Source organism: Peromyscus leucopus, chromosome 13 (assembly GCF_004664715.2).
Source record: "Peromyscus leucopus breed LL Stock chromosome 13, UCI_PerLeu_2.1, whole genome shotgun sequence".
NCBI classification, from domain to species: domain Eukaryota; kingdom Metazoa; phylum Chordata; class Mammalia; order Rodentia; family Cricetidae; genus Peromyscus; species Peromyscus leucopus.
The window spans coordinates 58491485-58516223 of record NC_051074.1 but is presented as its reverse complement, the minus strand read 5'-3'; the positions used below and the strand labels follow the sequence as shown (position 1 = coordinate 58516223).

At 44.7% G+C, this 24739-nt stretch overlaps 1 protein-coding gene across 4 annotated transcripts in view; it reads left to right on the top strand.

Annotated features, from left to right (window-relative positions):
- The window catches only part of Slc39a10 (solute carrier family 39 member 10), a 131179-nt gene that overhangs the window by 19350 nt on the left and 87090 nt on the right, over window positions 1-24739 (top strand). The window contains exons 1-2 of one of the 4 annotated variants that reach the window (XM_037210420.1): window positions 4459-4521; window positions 16513-16611. Coding sequence is in view for 1 of the 4 variants with exons in the window: in XM_037210419.1 (XP_037066314.1) it covers window positions 23140-23158 (19 nt within the window). In the remaining 3 variants the exon portion in view is untranslated. Of the gene's footprint in view, window positions 1-4458; window positions 4522-16370; window positions 16390-16512; window positions 16612-23075; window positions 23159-24739 lie in introns of those variants that run through there. The other 3 variants (XM_037210421.1, XM_028886514.2, XM_037210419.1) reach the window with 3 other exon arrangements.

The window sequence follows — 24739 nt, the reverse complement described above, 5'->3', positions numbered from 1 at the left end:
CCTCTTCTGGCCTGCAGGCAGAACACTATATACATAATAAATAAATAAACAAATCTTAAAAAAGAAAGAAAGAAAGAAAGAAAGAAAGAAAGAAAGAAAGAAAGAAAGAAAGAAAGAAAGAAAGAAAGACTAGCAAGAAACAAGCCAAGCTAAGGCTGGGCATTTCTATTTAAGAATAACCCTCTTTGTGTGATTTATTTGGGATCTGGGTGGTGGGCCCCCCAAAAGAGCAAAACAACCAACTACAGAATATTATATGTTTTCTTTTATGTGTGGGGACCCAGATTTTGGAATATGTGATTGTAGTTATGAGTGTGGGATTGCATGAAACCAAAAAAACGATATCACAAAAAGGGAAGAAGAAACTTGGAAGGAAAGAGAAAGTGGGCAATGGAACAAGTGTGATCCGGAGGGGAAGCAGAAGTGTCCCGACGCCAGCCTGTAACCTCAGTGCTTAGAAGCTGGACACCGGGAGACTCAGAATTCCAGGTCATCCTCAACTGTGCAGGCAGGAGACTGAGGTCAGGCTGGGATGATATAAGACACTAAAAAAAGAAAGACGCGGAGGAGTGGACTGACTGCCGGAGGGAGAGAGAGGAGCCAGCCAGAGGGGCGTGGGGGCAGGGTGTGGGTGGTGGCAAAGCGCAAGGACACATAGGTGTGAAAATGCTATCATTTTGTACGCTAACCTGAAACTATAAGGAAAAAAAGAAAAAGAAAAATCAAGGTTCAGCAACCTACAGATTCCTGATAGGAATTCAAACAAGACAATATTGAATGATTTACATTTAGTTTAGACCTCTCTATAGCAATTACTGACTACAATGTGGATTAGTGTGAACACCTCACTCTATATGGGATCTTATTCCTTATCTATTTTTCTACAGTTTACAAGCTGAGAGTGTCTTTCACATTTTTAAAAGTTAAAAGAAAAAAAAAGAATATTTTTTGACATGTGGAAATGGTACGAAACATGAATTCCACCCATACGTACAGTTTGACTGGAACACGGCCACTCTTGTTTATGTATCCACTGTCTGAGATGGTTTCTGAACAGTTGCCCACGGACCACCTGTCTGGCAAAACTCAAATATTTACCATTTGGACCTTTGCAGAAAAAGCTAGCTTGCCTCTGACACAAAGCCTGGTCTCCACTCTTGCCAGAGAAGAACCTGAATTATCTAACGATGCCACATTAATCAAGTTATATTAATACTGCGCGGGAAAGAGTCGTTTCAGTAACAGCTCGTTGCCCTGAACCTAAAAACAAAGTGCAAACTCCTAGGAAAATCGACCATGAAGAAGAAAACACACACACACAAAGAACGAGAGACACTGGGCTTCTAGGTGATGTCTCTGGCAGAAAACAAGAAGTTTTCAGTGTAATTTGCTGTCCAGTTTCCTTCTCACATAGGAAACTAAAATGCTGTGTTTTCAACCAAGTGGAAACTATAGAGACACCACCGCTTAGTGATTCTTTTCCAGAAGAATTAATTGTCAGTGTAGGAAGGTTCAGTTTCTAACCTTGTTTGTCAAACTGCAGTTGAATGAGCTGGAAAAGCACAGAGGAAGGCGGCCTGCAGTCATTGTCGCCCGAGACTTCATCCACCTTTGATGACCCCCAGGGACCACCACAGCTTCTTTTCTGGGTGCAAGATAAGCAGCTTCCTTTAGCCCAGGAAAGGAGTTCTTTTGAATTAAAAGTCTATTTGTGATTCTCATTTAACCTCGTTTCTACCTCGTTGTTAAAGTCAGGAGACTGTAGTATATTTTCTGGGCGCTTGGAGGTGGTTCGTTTTAATGAACAACTGGATTTCCAGTTGGGTACAACCTTCTTAGGCTAGGGTGCACCTCATTTTTCCTGCTAATATAAATAGTGGTTGATGTTCATCTGCTGTAAATACCCGTTGGGGCTGTCCAAGATTCTTAAGATCCCTTGGCTGTGACTCAGTTCACATTCAGGTGGATAGAATACAAATCTATATAAGGAAAGTCTGAGTCCACTTCGGTTTATATTTTAAGTAAACCTCAGAACATATGCCAATATCAGCACCCTGAGCAACAGTGAGTTGTCACACCCAAGTTGTTTTTTCTTTTCTTGTTTTTCAAGGCAGGGTTTCTCTGTGTATGTAGCCCGAGCTGTCCTGGAATTTGCTCTGTAGACCAGGCTAGCCTGGAACTCACAGAAATCCATCTGCCTCTGCCTCCCAAGTGCTGGGATTAAAGGCGTGCGCCACCACTGCCAGGCTCAGGTTACGTTTTCTTCTGATTTGGTCTCTCTGGAGAGAGGCTCTGAGCTGTAGCTGGGCTCAGTAGGGGCTCGGGGCAATGGACATCTGTAGATAATTCGGAGTGCTTTTCATGAAATAGATCTTTATCTCTTGCTGGATAATGAGTGCCTTGGAGTCTTATCTGGCCAGATGTCCCAGTTACAGGAAGCTTGTTTATACCTGCATACATACACCAGGTGGCTGCCATCTGAACTTTGGCTCGTTTATTTCTGCCAGCACAACTAGTGTCCTCAGAGAGAGCCCTCATCCAGGTCTGTTGGTCAGGCGCACAGAAGAGGCAACTCAAGTATAATAAATGTATCATAGATTGCAGAGAGAAAAGACAATTTGCTCTGCAGGGCCCGGGCCAAGGCCATTTGGGTCATGCACACTATTACTAGGTAGGAAACAAGAGAGAGCAAGCTATCAGTGGGATCCAAGGAACTATGGCAAGTTCAGTGCAATCACCATGTGATTAGGAGTGGCCATTGTGGCACACTGGACCCATTCATATAGGGCGTGGGGGTCTGTGGGAGAGTCACCTAGACTACCTAACGGTCCCACAGGGAGGTATTCACAGGAGGCCATTGTGTACAGTAGATAACTGGATCCAACTACCCTAGAAAGTGGGAGGAGGCAGAGAACGGGAAACTGGGCCAAGAGTGACTGAACCTATCTTCTGTGAAGAAGGGAAAAGTTAAGTCTGAGTTCTAAATAGATGCAAAGATACGATCAAATTATAAGGGCCGAGGTCAGGGGATACAACTCGGTGCCTGCCTAGCTTGCAAGAGGCTGTGGTGTGGAAGCGCACACCGTAATCTTAGCGGGTGGGAGACAGAATGGTGACGTTTGAGCATGTTCTAGTCGGGCACCCTGAGCTGGCAGCCTTCCCATCAGTTTCACAGTGCCTCTGTGAGAGGAAGCTCCAGAATGCAGAGTTCACAGACAGCGCCACATCGGACACACAGCATTTCCTCAGAGTGGCCTATCAGCACAGTGGGCTGCAATGTCCCACTGGACTTGGGCATGGCTGAAGGGTGCGCTCTCAACCTTCTTGTATTCCTCACAGGCCACTCAAGGCTTCTCAGGAACCTCACTCCCCACAATCTGCCGAGGGAAAGATTTCACTCTGCCAGGATCAATCATTTCCTTGAACGCTCTGCAGCAGCCTTGTCGAGAATTTGATTATTTTCATTGGGGTTGAAGCACGTTCACCGAAGGCCAGACCTTCCCAGAAGCTTTGTCTTAAGCATTTAGCGTAGCAGTTACTTCCAGAATGAGCACCTGTCAAAATCATTTGGTATAAAATATTCTAGCACACCACGCCTTCTTTTAAACAGTTTCAATGAACTGAAGAGACAGTGGTGGTCCAGAATGTAAATAAAAAGGATGCTTGATGTGCTGGCTCACTTTATATCAACTTCACACAAGTTGGAGTCATCTGGGGGAGACACCTCAACTGAGAAAATGCCTCTATAACAGTGGTCCTCAACCTTCCTAATGCTGTGACCTTTTAATACAGTTCCTCATGTTGTGGTGACCCCAACCATAAAATTATTCCGTCACTACTTCATAGCTGTGATTTTGCTACTGCTAGAATCATGAACACCTGATATGCCATCCCTGTGAAAGGGTCGCTCGCCCTCCAAGAGGGCCATGACCCACAGGTTGAGAACCACTGCTCCATACGCTCAGCCTGAAGGCAAGCCTGTAGAGAATTTTCTTAGTTAGTGGTTGATGTGGGAGGGACCAGCTCATTGTGGGTGCTGGTGGTCCTGGGTGCCGTTAGAAAGCAGGCTGAGCAAGCCCTGAAAAGCAAGCCAGTAAGTAGCTCCCCTCCAGGGCCTCAGCATCAACTCCTGCCTCCAGGTTCCCACCATGTTTGAGTTCCTGCCTTGACTTCCCCCAGTGTCCCTAGGCCAAATAAACCTTTTCCTCTCCAAGTTGCTTTTGGTCATGGGTGTTTCATCCCAGCAATAGTGAACCTCTTCCTCTTCAGGGGAAAACTAGGAATTCCTAAGTCAATGCACTGGACTTTTAGATTTCTGGGGTCTTAGTTTACACTGCTTCATGAGTAAGCAACGTACTGCAAGGGAAGTCAGGCTCACTGCTGCAGGTCTGCAGGGAATTTTCATTTCCCTTAGAGCCAAGGTCTATGCCACAAAGAGGAAGGCAGCTCTCAGCCTGCAGTGGAATGAAGTCTCCTCGGCTGGTAGCCCGTTCTGCAGAAGCTGAGGAACCTGCTCTCCAAGTAAGGCTTGTTGCAAAAACTGAGATTTAATTAATGTCAGATCTCTAGATAAAAGAATGTGTGGAATATAAGTCCTAATTTCTGGAAGGACGTACACTGCTTGGATGCCACAAATCAGCACTCCAGCTTTGCCCAAAGCCCTGTCCTTCTGGCTGGAGGCTTTTCTCTATTTCCGAGTCCTGATTTGGAGATTAGACAGGTCTTACTCTCACTGTTTACAAGTCTTCCTTTCTGGCTTTTGAGTAATATGCTTCCTATCAATTGATATTTATTTTTACATCTTTAAAAATCATTGTTACTTTCTTTTTCTGTTTTGAGTCAATCCTCCCTGGGTTGCCCAGGCTCGTCTCCTACTCTGAGTTAAAGTGATTCTCCTGCCTCAGCCTTCCTAATGCCGGGAGTACAGGTATTACCAGCTAATTGGCAGCACACGGATTTCTCATTGCTATGGTTTGAATGTGAAAGTTCCCACACAGACTCGTGTGTCGGAACACTTGATCTCTCCATACTGGTGCTATTCTCATGAGATGCAGGAGATTGGGGAGCTGGGGCCTGGCCGAGGGAAGTGGGACTCTGGAGGCTTTGAAGTTTGGAGCCCCCCCCCCCAGCTCTGCTTCCAATTCTGCTGAATTAAGAGGTAAGGCACCCCAGCCACATACAACTGCAGCCCCGGGGTTCCCGCCTCCCTACTTTCCCTGATGTGAGGGGCTGTGTCTCCCCAGATTATGTGACAAAGTCAATTCTCCCTCCCTGAAGTAGCTCCCTCCAATATTTGGTAACAGGGATGAGAACAGTAACTGATACAGAACACTGGAAGTGATAAGCGGGCATGCTTCTTCACTGAATCTGACCACGGGGCCACGAGCCTTTGGAATCAGTTTGAGGGAAGAATGTGGAAGACCTAGAATTTTGCGAACAAAGCTTATGGGCCGTTTCCTCATGCATCTCTAGGTATGTGGCTCAAACCTCCAACACAAAGGACAGATTTTCCAGACGAAAGCAGCCAGCTTGACATAACTTTCGCTAGCGGAGAGGCCTCTTAAAGAAATGAGCACCCGGAGAAGCAGGGAGACCCGTCGTGTACTTTTATCCTTGGGTTTTAGAGAGGGTGAAAGGTCATAGAAAGTAAGACGAAAGGTTCTGATTAGATCGAAATGCCTTGAGGGGAACTTAGCAAAGGCAGCTGCTTGGAATGAGGGCCCCGGGGACCTCCTATGCCCCATTTCATGGGAGAAGAGCGCCGAGAGGTCAGAGACTTCTCCACTGCTTGCTTCATCCCTCCTCTCAAATGGAAAGGCTCGGTGTTGGGAGGTAAGTCTATCATTGCCCCAAACCGTACCATCTCCTTCCTTTATGACCAGGGACAAGTTTTCTTTCTTTTCAGATCCTTATATATCTTTTCTTCCCATTATTGTTTGTCTACTGGAGACGGGGCCTCACTATGCTGCTTACACTGATTTCAAACTTGTAATCTTCCTGCCTGGGCCTTCCTAGTACCTGGGATTCCTGGAGTGGACCGAGATGCTAGGCTATGCTACATATTCTTGAATGCTGTATATGTTCTATTGATTCTGGAGACAGTACTCTGTTTATGTTAATTAGGAGGTTTTTAATCCCTGCCTAGAATTATTCTCCCTCTCTGTCTCCTCCTTCCTTCCCATCCCATCTCCCCTACCCCCACCCCCCACCCCTCACCAGCACCTGGTGCTGATCTGGAAGAAACTCAGGTTCCGGCACTAGGTCACATTCCCCAGCCTCAGAAGTCTAAATATTGGGCTTGCTAAAGAATGATCTTCAATCTAGCCAGTATAGATCTGTCTCACTTGACCTTCTAGACAATCACAAATAAGCGTCTAGGTGGAAGGCCACCCTTTCCGACACCTGTCACTGGTGTGCACGGTGTTCTCAGTTGCTTAGAGTCTGGTGATCCATGGCTGCCTTTCAATACGTACTGCAAGAGAAGACCCGGAGAAAAGGACTTCCGGTGTATGTTACAGGGCTGGGGCTTAGTGATGTAGCACTTGCCCAGCTTACACAAGTTCCTGGGTTCATGCCCAGCACTGTAGTTTGTGTGTGTGTGTGTGTGTGTGTGTGTGTGTGTGTGTGTGTGCGCGCGCGCGTGCAATCAAGAGTGAACATGCATGTAAAAATCCATCCTCAGCACCAAAACACAAGTATGACAAATTAGATTTCAGCGGACAGCTAAGGATGGGGAATAGAGGGGACTAGGAGGAAGGAGTGTTGTGACAACTGACTCCCCCCGCCCCCGCAAAGATATTCTTCAATTTTTTTTTTTATTATTTTACAAGGGTTTTGGCTCTTTGCATAACTCTTTTTAAAAGAGATATCAGTCGTGTTTGTGGCCCGTAATAAAACCCGCAGTGCCTGCTACAGAGACCATCAGTCTTTTCAGAGTGCTCTCCATGTTTTCCCCAAAAGTTATATTTCATGTTTATGTCTTTTTAAAATTCGGGCAAATCAATATTAATTTTATTTTGAGACTTTTACAACAGTCCTTGAAAGTGCTATAAATACTCTGGCCTGCTGGAAAGCCCAGGGTTTCTGGATTGGGCTTGTGACCAGTATAAGGTTGTGAAACCTATTAAGTGGAGTTATCATGGGTGCATTCTCCTTTGTGTGGGAGAGCTATTCTGGTCTTGGTCAATACAGCTGAACTAATCCACATCAAATTTGTGCACAGTCGGCGTTCAGTTCAGCTCTCTGTCATTTTGATTCTCTAAAAAGACTAATACCTTTTCTTTCTTTCTTTTTTTTTTTTAATTCCCTCCAAGAAACCCCTGATAGAAATCAAGTCTGGCCGGCTCTTCTAGTTTTTACATTAAGTATGAGCACTGTCTTTGCAATCACAGAGGCTTGCTTGCTGGTCTGTTTTCAATTAGGCAAGGCATGTCTTAGCCTGAGAATTTATCTACATAATTCTAGGTTTTAATATGTAAGAAAGCTAGCCAAGAGAATATTACTTGTGATTTTTGTTGTTGTTGTTAAACGGATTGAAACTAACTTAATGCCATCTCTATAAAAACCTCCTCCCTACCCACTGAAATCTTTTAATTACATGCTGCCCCAGGTATGCAAACATTAACTTCACATTCTCTTGTTTTAGCTCATATTTCATCCTTTCCCTCTTCTATCCCTCCCACATGTTACTATCACCCAAAAGGAGTTCTTGGTACTTGGCATTTACCAACAGTAAGAACGGTTCTGCTCTAGTGTGAGCAAGAATGATTTCAAATCCACAAGACTACTCATGTTGAGCACCCCAAAAGGACCTACAGTTTGGGAACAGCCCTGCCATACTGAGGCTCCTAGCAGCGGTCTTGCTGGTGAAGGTGTGGGTGTGACTGACTCAGGCTACTCTTACCCTGGTGGGGGAGGGCTCCACTGCTGAACTCAGTGAGAGAGCCTGCACAGCCTGCCTACCCGGACGCCAGGAGAAACACAGATCTCTTGATAACAGGATGGTGTACAGAGGCGCAGGTCTGCAGTGATGAGTAATGGGTCCTGTCTGCCTCCTGTTTCAGGAATCCCATTAGGCGGTTCTGAGGAGGCCTCCCTGAGTTCCTCACAGCAGCCTACCCTGGAAAACCTTTGCCTGGTTCCAGAGTGGGCCCAGGTCCATTGGTTAGTCCTTGGGAGACATAGAAAGGGGCATCCCTTCCTCCTAGGCAGGTGATCTCAGCTCCTACTTGACTTTTGGCTTGTTTGGAGTCGTGTGTCAGAACTCACTGCAACAGCCATGGTGCTAAGGTTCCTCTTGATGAGGAAGTAGTCTGTCTGGGGTACATATCGGTATCTGTACCTCTGGGGAGTGATAGCCACTGACCGGGAGTTACAGCTGAAGGGTGATTCTTACAGGATCAGCAGAGAGGGGCTATTTGTATGAAGAGAAAATCTGCCCTTTGGTGTCTTGGCTTAAATTTCCCTTTTAATAAGGTCTTCCCCTGACAAACGGCCCACTGGGGCTTTTTTCTTCATAAAAGGGAGAAATATTGTACACAACAATTGTTGCTTATTTCTTTTGTGTGAGGTTATTTTGTTGGAAGGGTTTTCCTTCTTTTCTTTTCTTTCGTTTTGTTTTATATCTTCTTAGTGGCTTGTTTGTTTTGGTCTTTTGAGTAAGGTCTCAGTCTTAGCTAGCCAGGAACTCACAGTGTAGACCAGGCTAGCCCCGAATTTGCTGTAATCCTCCTGCCCCTGCCTCACTTCTAAAAGCTGGGCTTACAGGGGTGTACCCACCGGGCCTGGCCTTATTTTGTGTTTCTGAGATAAAGTTTCCTGCTGTAGCCCAGGCTAGCCTGGAGCTCACTATGTAACCTTGAGCTTGTGAAAATCAGCAATCACCCTCCCTCAACCTCCACAGCTGTGAGTCACTAGGCCTGGCTCTGGGGCTTACGGTCTGTCTGTTCAACTATCTCTGTATGTGTTCACCAGTGTATTCCTAGGCACAGCCAGTCACTGGGCACAGAAGCCGCATTTATTGAACCTTTGTTGAATGAAGGAGTGTCTTTAAGTAACCTCTGACTATGAGGAAAGAGGATAAATTTGAAACAGAAGAAGACGGGATGGATGCCAGCTGTCCTTGGTCTGCAGATAGTCTCGCTAACTTCCTGTGCCGCCTGTCCATTTCTCACGCTTTCTCCTTCCAGGCGGGAGGGCCTGAGCAGATGAAGTTTCACTGTGATCCGCTGACATTCCTCGGAGGATGTCACCCAGTTTGCCGTCGAACCTGCCTGAGCAGCCGTGAAACAGGCATCCTTGTTCTCTTGTATGTCTAAAGAAACCAGGCCTTGGAGCATATGGATGCATGAGAACTACATAACCAACAAAAAAAATGTCAATATCAAGACTTATCCCAGGGTCCTTATGCACCCCCCAAAAAAAAATTTCACTTTCAAACAAATTGCTTTACTCTGAGCACAGTGATGGATAAGAGAGCAGCATGCAAATGTGCCTTCTTGTTAGTCTCTTTTTGTTGTTGTTGTTGTTGTTCTTTTTTTAAAAAAATTATAATTAATTTAATTTTACATATCAGCCACAAATTCCTCCCTCCTCCGGCCTCCCTCCACCCTCCCCCCAGTCCACCCCCCATTCCCACCTCCTCCAAGGCAAGGACTCCTCTAGGGATTCCGCTCAGCCTGGCAGATTCAGTTGAGGCAGGTCCAGTCCCCTCCTCCCTTCACCCAGGCTGAGCAAAGTGTCCCTGCATAGGCCTTAGGCTCCATAAAGCCAGCTCATGCACTAAGGACAGGTCCCGGTCCCGGTCTACTGCCTGGGGTCCTCCCAAACAGTTCAAGCTAATCAGCTGTCTCACTTACCCAGAGGGCCTGGTCCAGTTGGGGGCTCCTCAGCCATTGGTTCATAGTTCATGTGTTTCCACTAGTTTGGCTGTTTGTCCCTGTGCTTTTTCCAATCATGGTCTCAACATCTCTTGCTCATATAATCCCTCCTCTCTCTTGCTGATTGGACTCCTGGAGCTCCACCTGGGGCCTGGCGTGGAGCATCTGCTTCTCTGCATCTGCTTCCATCTTGTTAGCCTCTTAACGCAATCTACATTTAGTCTTTACGGGCCGTAGAGGCTTCCATCTCTGCCTGTGCGCTAAACTAGTAAATCTCCCTCCCGTTCCCTCACTCCCATCACCTTATTCTGCCCTAGTCTGGACAGGGAACTACCTGTCCATACTGAACGTGGTCCTGGGCCACACATAGGCTGTGTCTCACCCTCCACAAGGCGCGCCGGGGCCCCTTCGAAGGCACAGTTCACTGGGGAGCAGAGCTCCGAGAGCTTTTTGTTTGGACTTTGGAATTTAGCTGGAGAAGAGATGGTTGAAGTGGGGTTATTTTCACTGCTCCATTTCAGCAGCTTCTAACGACGTGAGTCTCCTTGGCCTTTTTGCTTTGTCACTGCTGGACAAGGGGCCGAGCGAGCGAGCGGTTTGAGAATGTTAGCCAACCCGAGGAGAAAAAGCAGGCGGCGACTTCCCCACAAACCGGAGTAGCGCAAATGCTGACTAAATTTTTGCCACCTCAAAAAAAAAAAAATACCACATGAAGAAACAAAATATCAGATCCAATTATGTTCTACTACATACTCGTTCACTAGGTAGAGTACTATGGTCGTTGCATAAGACACATATAATTTTAACATATGCAAATTGCGTCGTAAGTGAAAGGGTTTTTGCTTGCTTGTTTTCAGTTTTGGTTTGGTTTTGTGATTCTGGGGATGGAACTCAGGCCCCAAGACTGGGGTTTGAGGAAGCCAGGAGACGCTTATCAAACTGCAGCCTCAGCTCCTAACTTAGTCTTTCTTCCTTTAAACGTAAGGGGCTAAGGCTTTGGATAGAACGAATCAGGGTAAACAGATGGACTGACTCTGGGATCTTCATAACTAGATCCACATATAACAAGGTCTTTTGATCTTTATTGTAAAACTAATATATTGCCTCTTTTCTTAACCAAACTATATTATACACCAACCTCCCACCAGGCAGACATGTTTTCCCTGCTCATGATGCTTGACAGCCACCCTGCATTGGTCAGTACATGGAGAATGAGATACAGAGAACACAGCACAACTGCAAGCACATCTATGTTGTTCTCCCTTCCTTGCCCCAGTCCAATTGAGAGGTGAAAAATATGGAGGCAGCCTAGCCTGACTTCCACTCTTGAATGTGAGGTAGCCTGGAGACATGGAGTCCAAGATCCACTGATGCAGTCCAGGATCCACTGATGCAGTCCAGGATCCACTGATGCAGTCCAGGATCCACCTATACAGTCCAGGATCCACTGATACAGTCCAGGATCCACTGATGTAGTCCAGGGATCCACTGATACAGTCCAGGACCCACTAATGCAGTCCAGGACCCACTGGCCTTTTGTACTGAGGAATTACATAGACATGAATGAAGATAAAGTTAAGTTGAACTGTGTTGGACTTAACACACTTTAATTACTCTCCAAAATTCCTTACACTAGAAAGAAGGAATTTAAAAATCACACGAATAGGGCTGGAGAGGTGGCTCAGAGGTTAAGAGCACTGGCTTTTCTTCCAGAGGTCATGAGTTCAATTCCCAGCAACCACATGGTGGCTCACAACCATCTGTAATGAGATCTGGTGCCCTCTTCTGGTGTTCAGGTACATGCAAGCAGAACACTATGTATAGATAATAAATAACTAAATCTTAAAAAAAAAAAAATAAAAATAAAATAAAAATCACGTGAATAGTCCCCCCCTTGTGTGGGCTCCTCAGTCAGTGCTAAGCTCTGCTCACGTTGAGTGTTTTCCCTTTTTCCTTTGGTTGGCTTTTTTCGTTTTTTCTGAGACAGGGTCTTATGTAGCTCAGGCTGGCCTTGCATTCCTGATCTTCCTGCCTCCACCCCCCAAGTGCTGGTTTACAGGTGCGCACTGCCATGTTCCGCTGCATTTTGAGGTTTTCAATACTCAGTCAACACCGTCTGTTCTAACAGTGTGCTGTGAGGTTGAAGAACTGAAGTAAGGCCTTCTTTTTCTGTTTACCAGACAAAGGGACCCTGAGCAAGATGAAGTAATTTCTTTTAATTTAGGAAACATTTGTTGAATGTCTTTAAAAGGACAAAGCTAGGTTCTTTTTTTTTTTTTTTTTTTTTTTGAGACAGGGTTTCTCTGTGTAGCTTTGCGCCTTTCCTGGGACTCACTTGGTAGCCCAGGCTGTCCTCGAACTCACAGAGATCCGCCTGCCTCTGCCTCCCGAGTGCTGGGATTAAAGGCGTGCGCCACCACCGCCCGGCTAAAGCTAGGTTCTTTAAGCAGAAGAAAATGAAGCAGAATCCTAATGAGGAAATGGGACACAGAAAAAAATGACTACAAATTAAGTGTTTGATGATTATTTAAGTGAAGGAAGACTTTATACTGGTGGAGCAGAGATATTTTAGTAGCAATTAGTAGGCTGTGGCATTTAAAATTTTTCTATAATATTTTAAATTCACAAATAATACTTGTTATGATTTACTACCCGTCCGAGGGTGGAGCCTGAGGGTGGAGCCCGAGGGTGGAGCCCGAGGGTATCACACACGTGCAGGGAAACATGCTGGGCAGATGCATGCCATGTGCTGCATGGTGGCAGCTGCAGCAGCCAGTGATACACAAACCAGACGATGCATCCAATACATCCACGTGGAGAGTTTATTATAATAGAGAGATAAAGAGACAGAGAGACAGACAGAGGGAGAAAGAGAAAGGGGGGAGGGAAAGAGAGGGAGTGCACATGTCCTGAGAGGAAAAGGTAGGAGAGAGAAAGGGGTGGAGTTTTTCCTTAAGAGGCTTCTAGTCAGAACACAGGGCGGTCCCAAGGGGCGGGATCAGAATATTAGCAATAATTATATCATATATGGGTATAACATGATGTTTTGACAAATGTGCATATTATGAAATGATTAAATCAAGCTAATTAACTCATTGTTTCAATATTTGGATTTTGTGCTAGAAATACGTTAACTATATCTGTTGGCACCTCTGAAGTATGCAACATATTTATTATTTATTATAGTTATTATTATATTATATTATTATTGATCGTTATAGTCACTCCAGGAGATCACTAAAGTGTATTTCTCCAAACTATTGACAGTTTGCATGAAGTATGCAACATATTAATTATTATTTATTATAGTTATATTATCATATCATTATTTATATAGTTATAGTCACTCCAGGAGGTCACTGTTTGTCATTGTTGCTGTTTTTTGAGACAGCCTTTCTAGGTTGTCCTGCTGTCCTGGAACTCTCCCTGTAGACCAGGCTGGCCTTGACCTCACAGAGATCCATCTGCCCCTGCCTCCCTAGAGCTGCGACTTAAGGCCCATGCCACCATTCCCAGTCACAATTTGTACGATTTAATGAACATCTTTACTTTTCCCAATAACCCCTTCCCCGGCGGTTTCTGGTAACTGTCATTCTAGCTTGACTGTGGGTCTCTCGGACTCCGTGTGTAAGTGGGATCCTGTAACATCTGTTCTTCTATGCTCCGCGTACTCTACTCAGCTCCAGGTTCACCCACGTTGTCCCAGATGACAGGATTCCCATTTTTAAGGTGGATAGTGTTCCACTGGTGTGACATTTTCCTTACTCATTCATCTCAGGTGAATGCTTAGCTTGACTCCACCCAGGTTTTGGCTTTTATGATGTACCAAGTCATTTTCCTGTGGCTGTGATGAAATACCAACTTAGGGAGAGCGCTTGTTTTGGCTTCTGATGATTCCAGTGGGAAGAGTCCAAAATGGTGGGGGTGGCATGGCAACAGGTTAGCTGGAGCAATCGCGCCTCCAAGCACAAACACAAGCGGAAAGAACCAACAGGAAGTAGGGTGAGACGCTCAAAGCCCACACTCAGTGAAGTGCCTCTTCTACTCAGGCCCTCTCGGGTCCCAAAGAAACCCAGGACATCTGGCTAACTGCGGTGCAGCATACTAAGAGTGCATGCTTGGCCTCTAGGCTCACTCAGTACCTGTGGCTCCTCTCAGCACTTCTCACCCCACCCCCTACCCTAAACTTTTCCAGCCCAAGAGCTCTGCTTCCCTTCCCCAGCGGCTCGGTCAGCCACACTACACTCTCTTGACTCTCTCTCCCCTCTTGGCTTGCTCTTGGTCCCTTTGCCCTCCAGGCTCTCTTCTCTCACTCTCCCAGCTCTCTCTCCTCTCCCGGTTCAATCTGGACTCTTCCAGATGCATCTGTGTTCTCCCTCATACCCACAATAAAGTCCTCCTCCTCAGCCCTACCTTACAGCTATCAAATCCCCATTTTCATTCAGGGTCCACCTCCCAAAGGTTCCGTGACAATCCCCTAGCGGGGCCACCAACTGGGAAACTAGTCTTCCAAATACCTGAGCTTATGCAAGGCATTTCTCATTCAAACCACCACATTCCAGTACCCGGCCACCCAGGAAGCTCGTGGATACATTACAATGTAAAATACAATTAGTTCAACTTCGAGTTCCAGTACCCTTTAACAGTTTTCAATACAGATCAAAAGTCTAAAGTCTGCCTTTTTCTGAGATTCAAGGCAGTCACTTAACTGTAAACCCCTATAAAGTTAAAAAGCAAGTCACAAACTTCCAATGTGTAATGGCAGTGAATATACATTCCCAGTCCAAAATGGAGGAACGAGGACACAGTGAAGTAATGCTAAACCCAAGGCAAGACCTAAATCCAGCAGGGTAAATACCCAATCCTGTAACTCCTTGTCTAGTGTCTGGAACTTTAGTTGCAAGGGCTTAGATGTCTCTACCCCTCCAGCTTTGCCGTCTGCTGCCCACACCTCTCTGTAGACTGCTTCCACTCCATGGAGTAAAATTCATGACTTCCTCAGTCTTTAATTTTTCCAGAGCCGGTGACAGGTTGATGGTACTGCCAACGTTAGCTGCCAGCTCAGGATGGACCCTGGCCCTTGGACCACATTAGCAGCAGCTTTTGTTTGGAGAAACAATTGTTTACTAAGAATAAGCAACCCCTTGGGTTTTCTCTTTTCACAGCCTGGGCTGGGTCTCACCCTGAGGGCACCCTTCTCATGGTTCCAGTGTGAGCAGGAACTATTTCTTAACCAGGAAGTAACCGGAAGCTATAAACTCTCAAAGCCCACCCCGGTGGAGTGCTTCCTCCAGCAGGGCTCTACCTCCTAAGGGTTCCCTGACAACCCTCAAATAGTGCCACCAACTGGGAACCAAGTATGTGAATACCCCGGCCTGTGGGAGCATGACTCATTCAAAACACTATGGGGAATATTCCTGCATGGAGCACCGAAGATCCCAAGATCAGACATTGCTTTGGCCAACTGATTTCTGTTCGTTTGAATAGATATCCAGGCTCTGAATCATGTTTTAGTTTTGTTTTGTTTTTCAGTGCAAAAGAATTTTCATTTCCCCATCTTGCCAACGCTTGTTACCTCTCTCATCTTTTTGATAATATTCCTTCTAACTGGTTTGAGGTTTTTAGTGTCTATGGTTTTAATTTACAGTTCCCTGAAGATTAAGGCTAAACAACACTTTTCACATGCACCTGTTGCTAGTTGAATGTCTTATTTTTGAGAAATGTTCCTTTAAATCTTTTGACCTTTGCTTTGAGTTATATCTTATATCTAAGTCATTTCAGTTAGAAGGTGGTATTTATTATCATTTACCAAAGATTCTCCACGGACTATGGCCTTGAAAGAGGTGTTTACAATCTCTTCCACCAGTGTCTGTTGGGGGGTTAATTCTCTTCCATCTTTTCTATCATTCTTTCTTTTCAAAAAGAAGAAGAAACTAATATCTGGTCAAATCCTTTGTTTTCAAATGTAAACCCTATTTTTACCCAGCTGCATGAATCAGGCAACAGATTATGTTCAAAGTGAAAACATAACTCACTCTGTTGGAAAGTATATAAAACCTGCAAGATTTTAAAAGGATAATTCACATTTAAAAGGGGAAAGTTGGAGAAGGGCCATGTAAAAAAGAGGGATAGCCAGAACGTAGGCATTTCTAGTTTACAACAATCAGGGCACTGTAAAAGGATGAGCCCAGATCCTTGTTTTATTTATTTAATCACACTCTCTCCCTGAAACTTTTGGATGCAAGTGCAGAAATAAAGGTATTTATGAAGTCAGACTTGTAATTGCCAGAAAGTAATAACGAATGCCAACTTGGTCCCTGCTACCTGTGTAAGTCCTGAGGGGAAGATGAGCTCATGGATGCATGTATATAGAGATCATTACTAGACTGAATTAAAATGCATTAAATATGGAAGTCGGATATAAAGCCCAGAGAATTATCCACCATAAAAAGAATAGTAAGAACAACTTGAAGGTTTAAAAAGAAGAGACCCTAAGATGTTTGCTGGCTGGGTAAGGTTCCTAAGCATCCCTCAAGAAAAACACCTTACATAAAGCCCTGGCAACTGGCTGGTCTAAATTGGTGCAAATTTAGGTTGAGGGAGTTGCCTTATTCTTCTATTTGTGTCTGTCCAGTCCCTAGATCCAAGAGACATCTGTAACTGATGCCTGAGCTGGAGTGAGCTGGAACAGAGGCAAAGAGCCTAAAGCATCTGTTGAAACCGTCTTTAAAGGGTAAGTTTTGCTTGTTTTTCATTTGCTGCATGGATTATTGCTTAGCAAACCATATGGCATGGGTTAAGCAGTTGGTTAATTTACTCTTTTGATTTTGGGTAGCAGTGTATTTAGTCCTAGGAATCTGTGCAAATGCTCCTCCCCTCACACACCCCAGAACTTTCATACTCTTAGAGTAGCAGCAAGCAAACCTGGAGTGTATTAATGTACTGGCATCACCACAGGATGAGGACAAAGAGGAAAAATCTTAATGACTTTAACATAGAAGTAGGTACCAATCACATACAAAGACACTCGCACAAAATCAGTTCATACAAAGACACACATGCTCAAAATGAGAATTAGTGTTGGGAGAAATTGAGACAATGGGAACAGGAAGGACATCTGTGTGCAAAATGTATGATTTATAAACCAGAATGTGGGCAAGGGATCGCATACAGGAATCAGTAGAATACTGTTCGTTAAAATGATTGAAAAGGATTGCCTTCAGAAATACGCCAACATGTACAATCCTTCAGGGATGAAATCATTACTTTGAAAGATGTCCAAGGTAAAGGAGATGCACAAGAGTGAACTTTCAGTGGGAATGGTGGTGACGAACAGGGGAGACTTACAGTGGAGAGGTGGGTGTTGTCAAGCTGAACTCCTCTGGTGTCAGAACCACCATAACAAAAGGAAGGAAGACAAAATATTAAGAGCTATCCTAATGTGGTTTGTCTTCCTCTAACCTCACCTGGGAACCTAACTGGGAATTTTGTAGTTAGTGGCGACTAGATAATTTACCCCCAAATGGGTTCAGAGCACAAACAATTCATTCCAGATAATTCTGATGCAGAAATACAAACTTGAACATCTGGACACTCCTCTCTGAAAACCAAAGCCTCTGTTACTACAAGAAGACGTCTATTCTGTGATAGAACTTTAAATTCTGAATGATCCCCATCAGGCAAACGCAGAATCTCAATTACTATAAAGGGTAGAGGGTAGAGGAGACTAGTGATGTGCATTGTCTTGGAATTCAGAATCACTTGAACTGCAAAGACTCATCAGCAAGAAAGGCCTGGGCCTGGTCTTTTTAGCAGCAAAGCAAACCATGCATTAATTTAAACGTAAATAAAGTGGAATCTCAGTGGTTTTCTTTAAGTATCAGGTATGACGTTTTAAGTCTTGTTCAGGGTTTCTCTTCGGCATGAAAAACTAAATGAAGTGAGAGTCAGCTCAGTGAGAAAGGGCTCCAGGGTTTTGTTTTGTTTTGTTTTGTTTCAGGATTTGATGATACAATAAATAGGTCAGCAGAGTGTACTTTTACTAACAGTCAATGCTAACTGTAGGCTTCATTCTGTGTAAGCATATCTTGTGTTTCTGTTTTCAGTGATCCCATATTTTGAGTCAGTTGTCAGACTGAAAATTCCATAGTTTGAGTCATCTTTCCCTTTGTTTATAGAATAACAGGCTATTAGCTAAGTTGCCATAAAACTAATGCATTCAACATCTAACTTTAAAAATGTCACTTATCGCCAGGTGGTGGTAGCACATGCCTTTGATCACAGTGCTAGGGATTTTGAGGCCAGCCTGGTCTACAAAGTGAGTTCCAGGACAGCCAGGACTACACAGAGAAACCCTGTCTCAAAGAAAAAACCATTCATCATTTGGCATTTTAACAGCATACTTTACTGACTTCACCTTTTTTTTGGGGGGTGGGGTTTCGAGACAGGGTTTCTCTGTGTAGCTTTGGGCCTTTCCTGGAACTCACTTGGTAGCCCAGGCTGGCCTCGAACTCACAGAGATCCGCCTGGCTCTGCCTCCTGAGTGCTGGGATTAAAGGCGTGCGCCACCACCGCCCAGCCCAAAGATTTATTTATTTATTATGTAAACAGTGTTCTGTTTGCATGTATCCCTGCGGGCCAGAAGAGGGAGCCAGATTTCATCACAGATGGTTGTGAGCCACCATGTAGTTGCTGGGCAATGAACTCAGGACCTCTGCAAGAACAGCCAGTGTTCTTAACCTCTGAGCCATCCCTACAGCCGACTTCACTTTTTAACTGCATTATTTTGTTGTTGGTGGTGGTGGGTTTTTTGTTTGTTTGTTTGTTTGTTTGTTTGTTTGTTTGTTTTTTCTAGACAGGGTTTCTCTGTGTATCCCTGACTGTCCTGGAACTCACTCTATAGACCAGGCTGGCGTCGGTCGAACTCAGAGATCTGCCTGCCTCTGCCTCTCAAGTGCTGGGATTAAAGGTGTGCGCCACCACTGGCCTGCTAAGTGAGTAAATTTTCTTTCTTTCTACAGATGTTTGAATTGAAAACAGCAATGACAATGACTTTGATGCTTACATAAACTTTCAGGAATTGTTACATGTGCACATGTTTTTACAATCTCATGCTTACCTCTTTGGAAATATTGCTCCCAGCACACACGCATAAAAGGAAAAGTCAGCAGCCTTGGCCCTCGAGGAGATTTGCCTTCCCCTCATCAGATAAAAGAGCGGTTTAGCTCTGAGCAGTGTGCATAAGTGCTTTGCTGTTGCTATTGCTGTTGTTTTGAGTTTTGGTCTCTGACGTTTATTATTTTTTGCTTCTTGTTTTTGAGACCGGGACAAGCTATGCAGCCTTGGCCAGCCTAGAAATCCCTGTGTAGACCAAGCTATCCCCCAACTCCCAGAGATCTACCTGTCTCTGCTTCTGGAGGACTGAAATCATAGGAGAACAGCACCATGTCCTGTGTGTTTTCCCGCTGTAGGGGTGAGGAAACTGGTTTGACGTCAGTCAGATGAACCTGAGTTTGGTCCCCGTCTGCCTGCATGTTGGAACCTGGGCCTGCATCTTGAAGTCAGATCCCAGAGCCTGAATCAGGCCACACCCCTCTCTCGCTCTCTCTGCAACAGTTCAGAAGCACTCTGCGCTGTGCCTTGACAGCTCTCCATTCATGGCGCCTGGCCCCTCCTGCTCCTTGCCACACACTCTCCGCTGGACTAAACCGCACCATGCCAAACCTCCCGCCACATCTAAACGGTTCTAAAAAGTCTGCCCTTTCCTTTGTCCAGGACTTGGTCCCAGACTCCTCAGGGGGGATTGCTCTCTGAATGTGCTCCTTTGCCCTCCCCATGCTTTAAAGGGAAGCCCCTCCTTCCCTTCGAGGACCCATCATGTTTAGATCTCCACATATTGATTGTACTGTTCCTGGCCACTGCTCTCCATCCCTCCTGAAGGTCTGAGCAAGACCTAGGGGCCCTTTACCTTCCAACAAACCTCACTGAAGGGCCTTGTGTGAGCCTCCTCAGAGATGACCACTGCTGCTAGCCTCCGATTACACACACTTAGTACTTTCCTGGAAACCTGGAGTTTCCAATGGAAAACGGAGATGCTAAGTTTTAGCGTCCTGTGGTTTGTTAGCAGTCCATTGTGTACGATATAGATTGGTCCTAACTTGCTGCATCTCCTCCCCACAGATGTTACTTAAATGAAAACCCCAGGATAGAATGGTCCACAGTTGTCTGCATTGATTTTGATCTAGTTTCCAAGTCACTTTCATAAAGTCAGGAAGGAATTGGTTAGAATTCCAGGAGTTGAATACGGAAGAGATCTACTTATCAAAAATTCAGACATGAGTAAGAATGGCAGGGTAGGAAGCTCCAGGCTTCCAGACCCTTCATACCAGCGCCAGCATTGGCTGTTTGAAATGACCTCCCAATGGTGAGGAATTCCAGAAAAACATGCCCCAAAAGCCTAGGAAGAAAGAGAGTCTGGGAGGGAGGGTGGAAATGAGAGACTGAAAACAATAATTCAGATGGGAATTCTCCGTGGTGTGGGGGATAGGCCCAGAATCCCAGCATGGGAGGAGGCTGACGCAGGCAGATCTCCCTGGTGGAATCGTTACTTTTTCATAGATACTGTGGTAAGGGATGGGAGGATTTACAAGCAACCATTTCATCTGGCTCCACATTGGTTAGTTGTATTACTTGGCATCAGACTACAAGAGAAGATACAAATTTACTGTTGCCCCAAATTATAAAGACAGAATGGAAAGGAGTTGGAGGGAGACAGTGCATAGACATGCTGTATAAAATCTTAAAACTCACAATTCCCGTTTTATAAAGAGACTGCCTTGAGGTTTAGTGGCCCAAGGGTGGCGTTTACAGGACAACAGACGGTGAGAATCCCCGCTGCGTTCCCAATGCAGTCTGAAGAGTTGCGGCCTGTCTTTCTCAGAAGACCACAGCACCTAGGGCATGTCCAGATGCAAGGGCCAGGCAGCAAGCTGATTTTGGGGACTTTCCTTAAGGGCTTTTGTTTTGTTTGGATTTATTTGCTTGCTTGACTTGGTCGTTGATTTTTAAGACCTTTATGAGGAGGCTGAGACTCAGAAGTCCAGGGAGGCAGCAGAACACAGCTAGACGCCCACACGGTGGCTCAGCACCATTTTCCGACTCTTTGGTGTTGATTCATTCTTTTACTTCCTCTAAAATTCTTGGGTATTTTTTGTGATTTTTCTTTCTCCCTCAAATAGATAAATTCCTTAGACATGGAGTTATGCTTCTTTGAGCCCTAGGAACTGCCACATTAATAAATTAAGTATCTAGGCATTGATTATCCGTTTTCAATTTGAAAATGCAAATCATCTGGAAAACAGAGTAATTAAAATAATCAGTAATGATAATTAGCAAATTATTTGCTCAGCAGTTAATTTTTATTGTAGACACTTAAATGACTTCTATCATAAAAATTAAGAATGGTCTTTTTTATTGTGTATTTATGTGGGGAATGTTGGTTTATTCTTCACTATATTCTTGCTTGCTTAGTTGTGGAGGAAGAACATGTTCCTCATAACACCATTCATTGCTAGGCGTTGGAATCAGAATAAAATTATTTTCAATTAAGTTTATGTTGTGTGAAGTTTGAGAGGCTTCATAATCAATTATAAGGAAGTCACAGAACCTCAGAGATCAGTCATCTAAGCCAGATGTGGTAACTCAAAACTCTGGCAGGCTGAGGCAGGAGGATTGTAAATTTCAGGTGTGTGTGTGTGTGTGTGTGTGTGTGTGTGTGTGTGTGTGTGTGTGTGTGTTAGTGAAATCCTATCTCAATAAATAACAGAAATTGGCAAAGATTTTCTCCATCCTGTATCTTCGCTATGCTGATTGTTTCCTATTTGCTGAGCAGAAAGAAGCTTTCAAAATAAATAGAAGTCCTTTGGTATCACAGAATATCAAAGGTGTCATGGTATGGTTTCACAAATACTGGAAGCCTAATCCGAACATCAGTTTTGCTTTTTTTTTTTTTAACCAATAATGGTTAATACTTTTTTTTTTTTTTTTTTTTTTTTTTTGGTTTTTCGAGACAGGGTTTCTCTGTGTAGCTTTGCTCCTTTTCCTGGAACTCACTTGGTAGTCCAGGCTGGCCTCGAATTCACAGAGATCCGCCTGGCTCTGCCTCCCGAGTGCTGGGATTAAAGGCGTGCGCCACCACCGCCCGGCTTAATAATGGTTAATACTTTTTAAAAGGGGGTGGGGGATGGGTTGGGAAGGAGGCTCAGTGCATAAAATGCTTTGCTATGCAGGAAGAGGACACAAATTCAAATCCCCAGCATCCATATACAAAGCCTGCATACGGTAACACGCCTGTAAACCTGGTGCTGGGAGGAAGAGACCAGCAGATCCTGGAGGGAGCCCTGGAGCTGGCTGTCCAGCCTGTCTAGCTGAAAAGGTGAACTTCAATTTCAAGGGGAGACCCTATTTCAGACAGTGAGGTGCAGAGAGAGGGAGAAGACGAGACGCCGACCCCCCGATCACAGGCAATGGTGATTGCTCCACACGTTAAAGGCTGAGGGGTAAAGCTGCTTTGCCTCTTTACCTGTGCTCTGGAAACAGCCTGTTGTAAAGCAGAATGGAAACTGGACAGCTAAAATTCGAGAGAGAAAGACAAATATTTGTGTTGAAGGGAAGTGGCCATAGAATGGCAAATACAGACATGGACACAAAAGGCGGGAGGCTGGGTGTGTTCCTCAGAGGGGCTTGCTTTACTGTGCTTCCTTTTCCTGACACATCAACAGCTCCATGTGGGGAAAGTCTCAGTTTCGTCCAAACTAAAACTTCCAAGCTAGCTAGCGTTCACGTGTTCCTCAAAATGTGCTCTCCTTATGTTGCCAGGAAACAGCCCCCTGTGTCTGGTTGAGGCTCATGTGCTCAAATAGACAGAAGTGATAAAGATGTAAGCTGAGGTTCTGTTTCAAAACAAAGAAAAGGAAACCCCTACCTGGAGCAGGTTTTGAATTCCTAAGGTAGTATTTAACTTGCTCAGGATTTTCATTCAACATTTACAATTGGCTCAGTGTTCTGCCCGAGGAAAAACCTGTTGATACAGCTCCTTTTAAGACTGTGGGTTTCCAAACAACTCCAGATAGCACACATTCCTTTGGTGGGAGGCAGAGCTCCGCAGAGAGCCTTCCCCATTCATTCCAAGAAGGGGAAAGAGACTGAACTTACCTCCAACAGGTGAAGTTAAGCAGGTCCCCTACGTGGATTGCTTTGTTTTATGAATCGAGGTTCTGATGGTAAGGTCTGTAAACCATGTTCTCTCCCCGATACCCGGTACCCTCTGTTCCTCCTCCCCAACCCCACGCCTCCTGAGCTCACAGCTGGGAAAATGTTTCTCGCTCAGGGATGCCTTTCTCTCTCCTCACAGCAAACCCCCTTTTCTTTTTTAGCTCCAAGAAGATTGCTGCTTTCTTTATTTGTCCGTGTCTGTGCGCCTTGCCTATAATGTATTCATTGTTCCTCTTTCCTCTTGTTCCTTATGTTTGAGCACATCTGAAAAACAAATGTAAGCTGTGTGTCAAAACAAAGTAATGCATTCTTTATAAAACCATGAAGGACAGACAAATAAGGCTGATCCCTGTGGTTATATATTCTTAGTGTTTAAAATTCTGGAAGAACTTACAAATTTCTTTTTAAAGACTACCAACCAACTTTGTACAGAAATCCCTTTTCTGGGGTTATTTTATTTGTGCTCTTCTAGATTATGTACAAAAATACTCAACATGCTTCAGAAATGGGTATGTGCATTTTAGTGAAACAAAATTGAATGGATTCAAGCTTTTGAATGTTGTTTTCTGTCTAACTGGTCAGTTTCAGCAGAGATAAGTACAAACATTACCTAATATAAGAATTGAACTTAATAAAGACCAACAGGACTGGGATATATGAGGGATACTACCTCCTGAATAGTTCCACAGCACCACACACACGCACACGCACAGGCATGCGTGCGAGCACACACACATTCACACACACACACACACACACACACACACACACACACGTGTGTGTGTGTGTGTGTGCGCGCGCGCGCGCGAAGGTTTTAAAAGGATTCTAGATAGAAGTAAAAGTACTTGTTGGTGTTTCTTATTCCTTGTGAGCTGAGTCCTAGAGTTGTTTAAATTTTGTGGTTGTTGTTAAACTCTTGAACAACGTCGAGAGAGACCAGAATAGATACCATGTGTTCTGTCTCTCTTCACGGCGTGCTGAATTTCAGTGGCCCGTGATACTTCTAGACAAAGCTGCTTATCTGTTCGTAGTCTCTTGCACTGGAAGGGACTGCTCTAAGTCACCCACATTTTTATCTCCTGAGATCAGGCGTTCTATGAGTAACAACATTGATTTCCAGGAGTTGGCTGGCTAGGGGTACAGATAAAGTCCCTGACCATAGAAGGGGACTCGGGATTAGTGTCTGATTCATAGGAGGGGCTTGATCAGTATTTGGTGCATGAATATCTTCAGCCGTTTCCTTTACACCAAATATGTCCCCAACTAGATCATGAGGGAGAAAGTTTTCTTTTTCGTTTGTACTGCAGTGACTTTACACTGATAAATTTAGACAGATGAGCTTTACTCTAGCATCTGGAGTGAGGTTTTCAGCCTTATTTGCAATGTTCCTTTGAGTTTTGGTTTAAGGAGATCGTGGGGTTGAATTGCCGTAGCCACCCCTACCCACTGAAAGGAGAGTAGTGCCACTTACTGAGTTCTGTCTTGGAGTATTTGTTACGAAGGCTGCTTTAGCTGCTCAAAGAGACTCTTTAAGTAGGTACGAGAACAATCCACATTCCCCCTGCCTGAGGACAATCTAAGCTCAACAC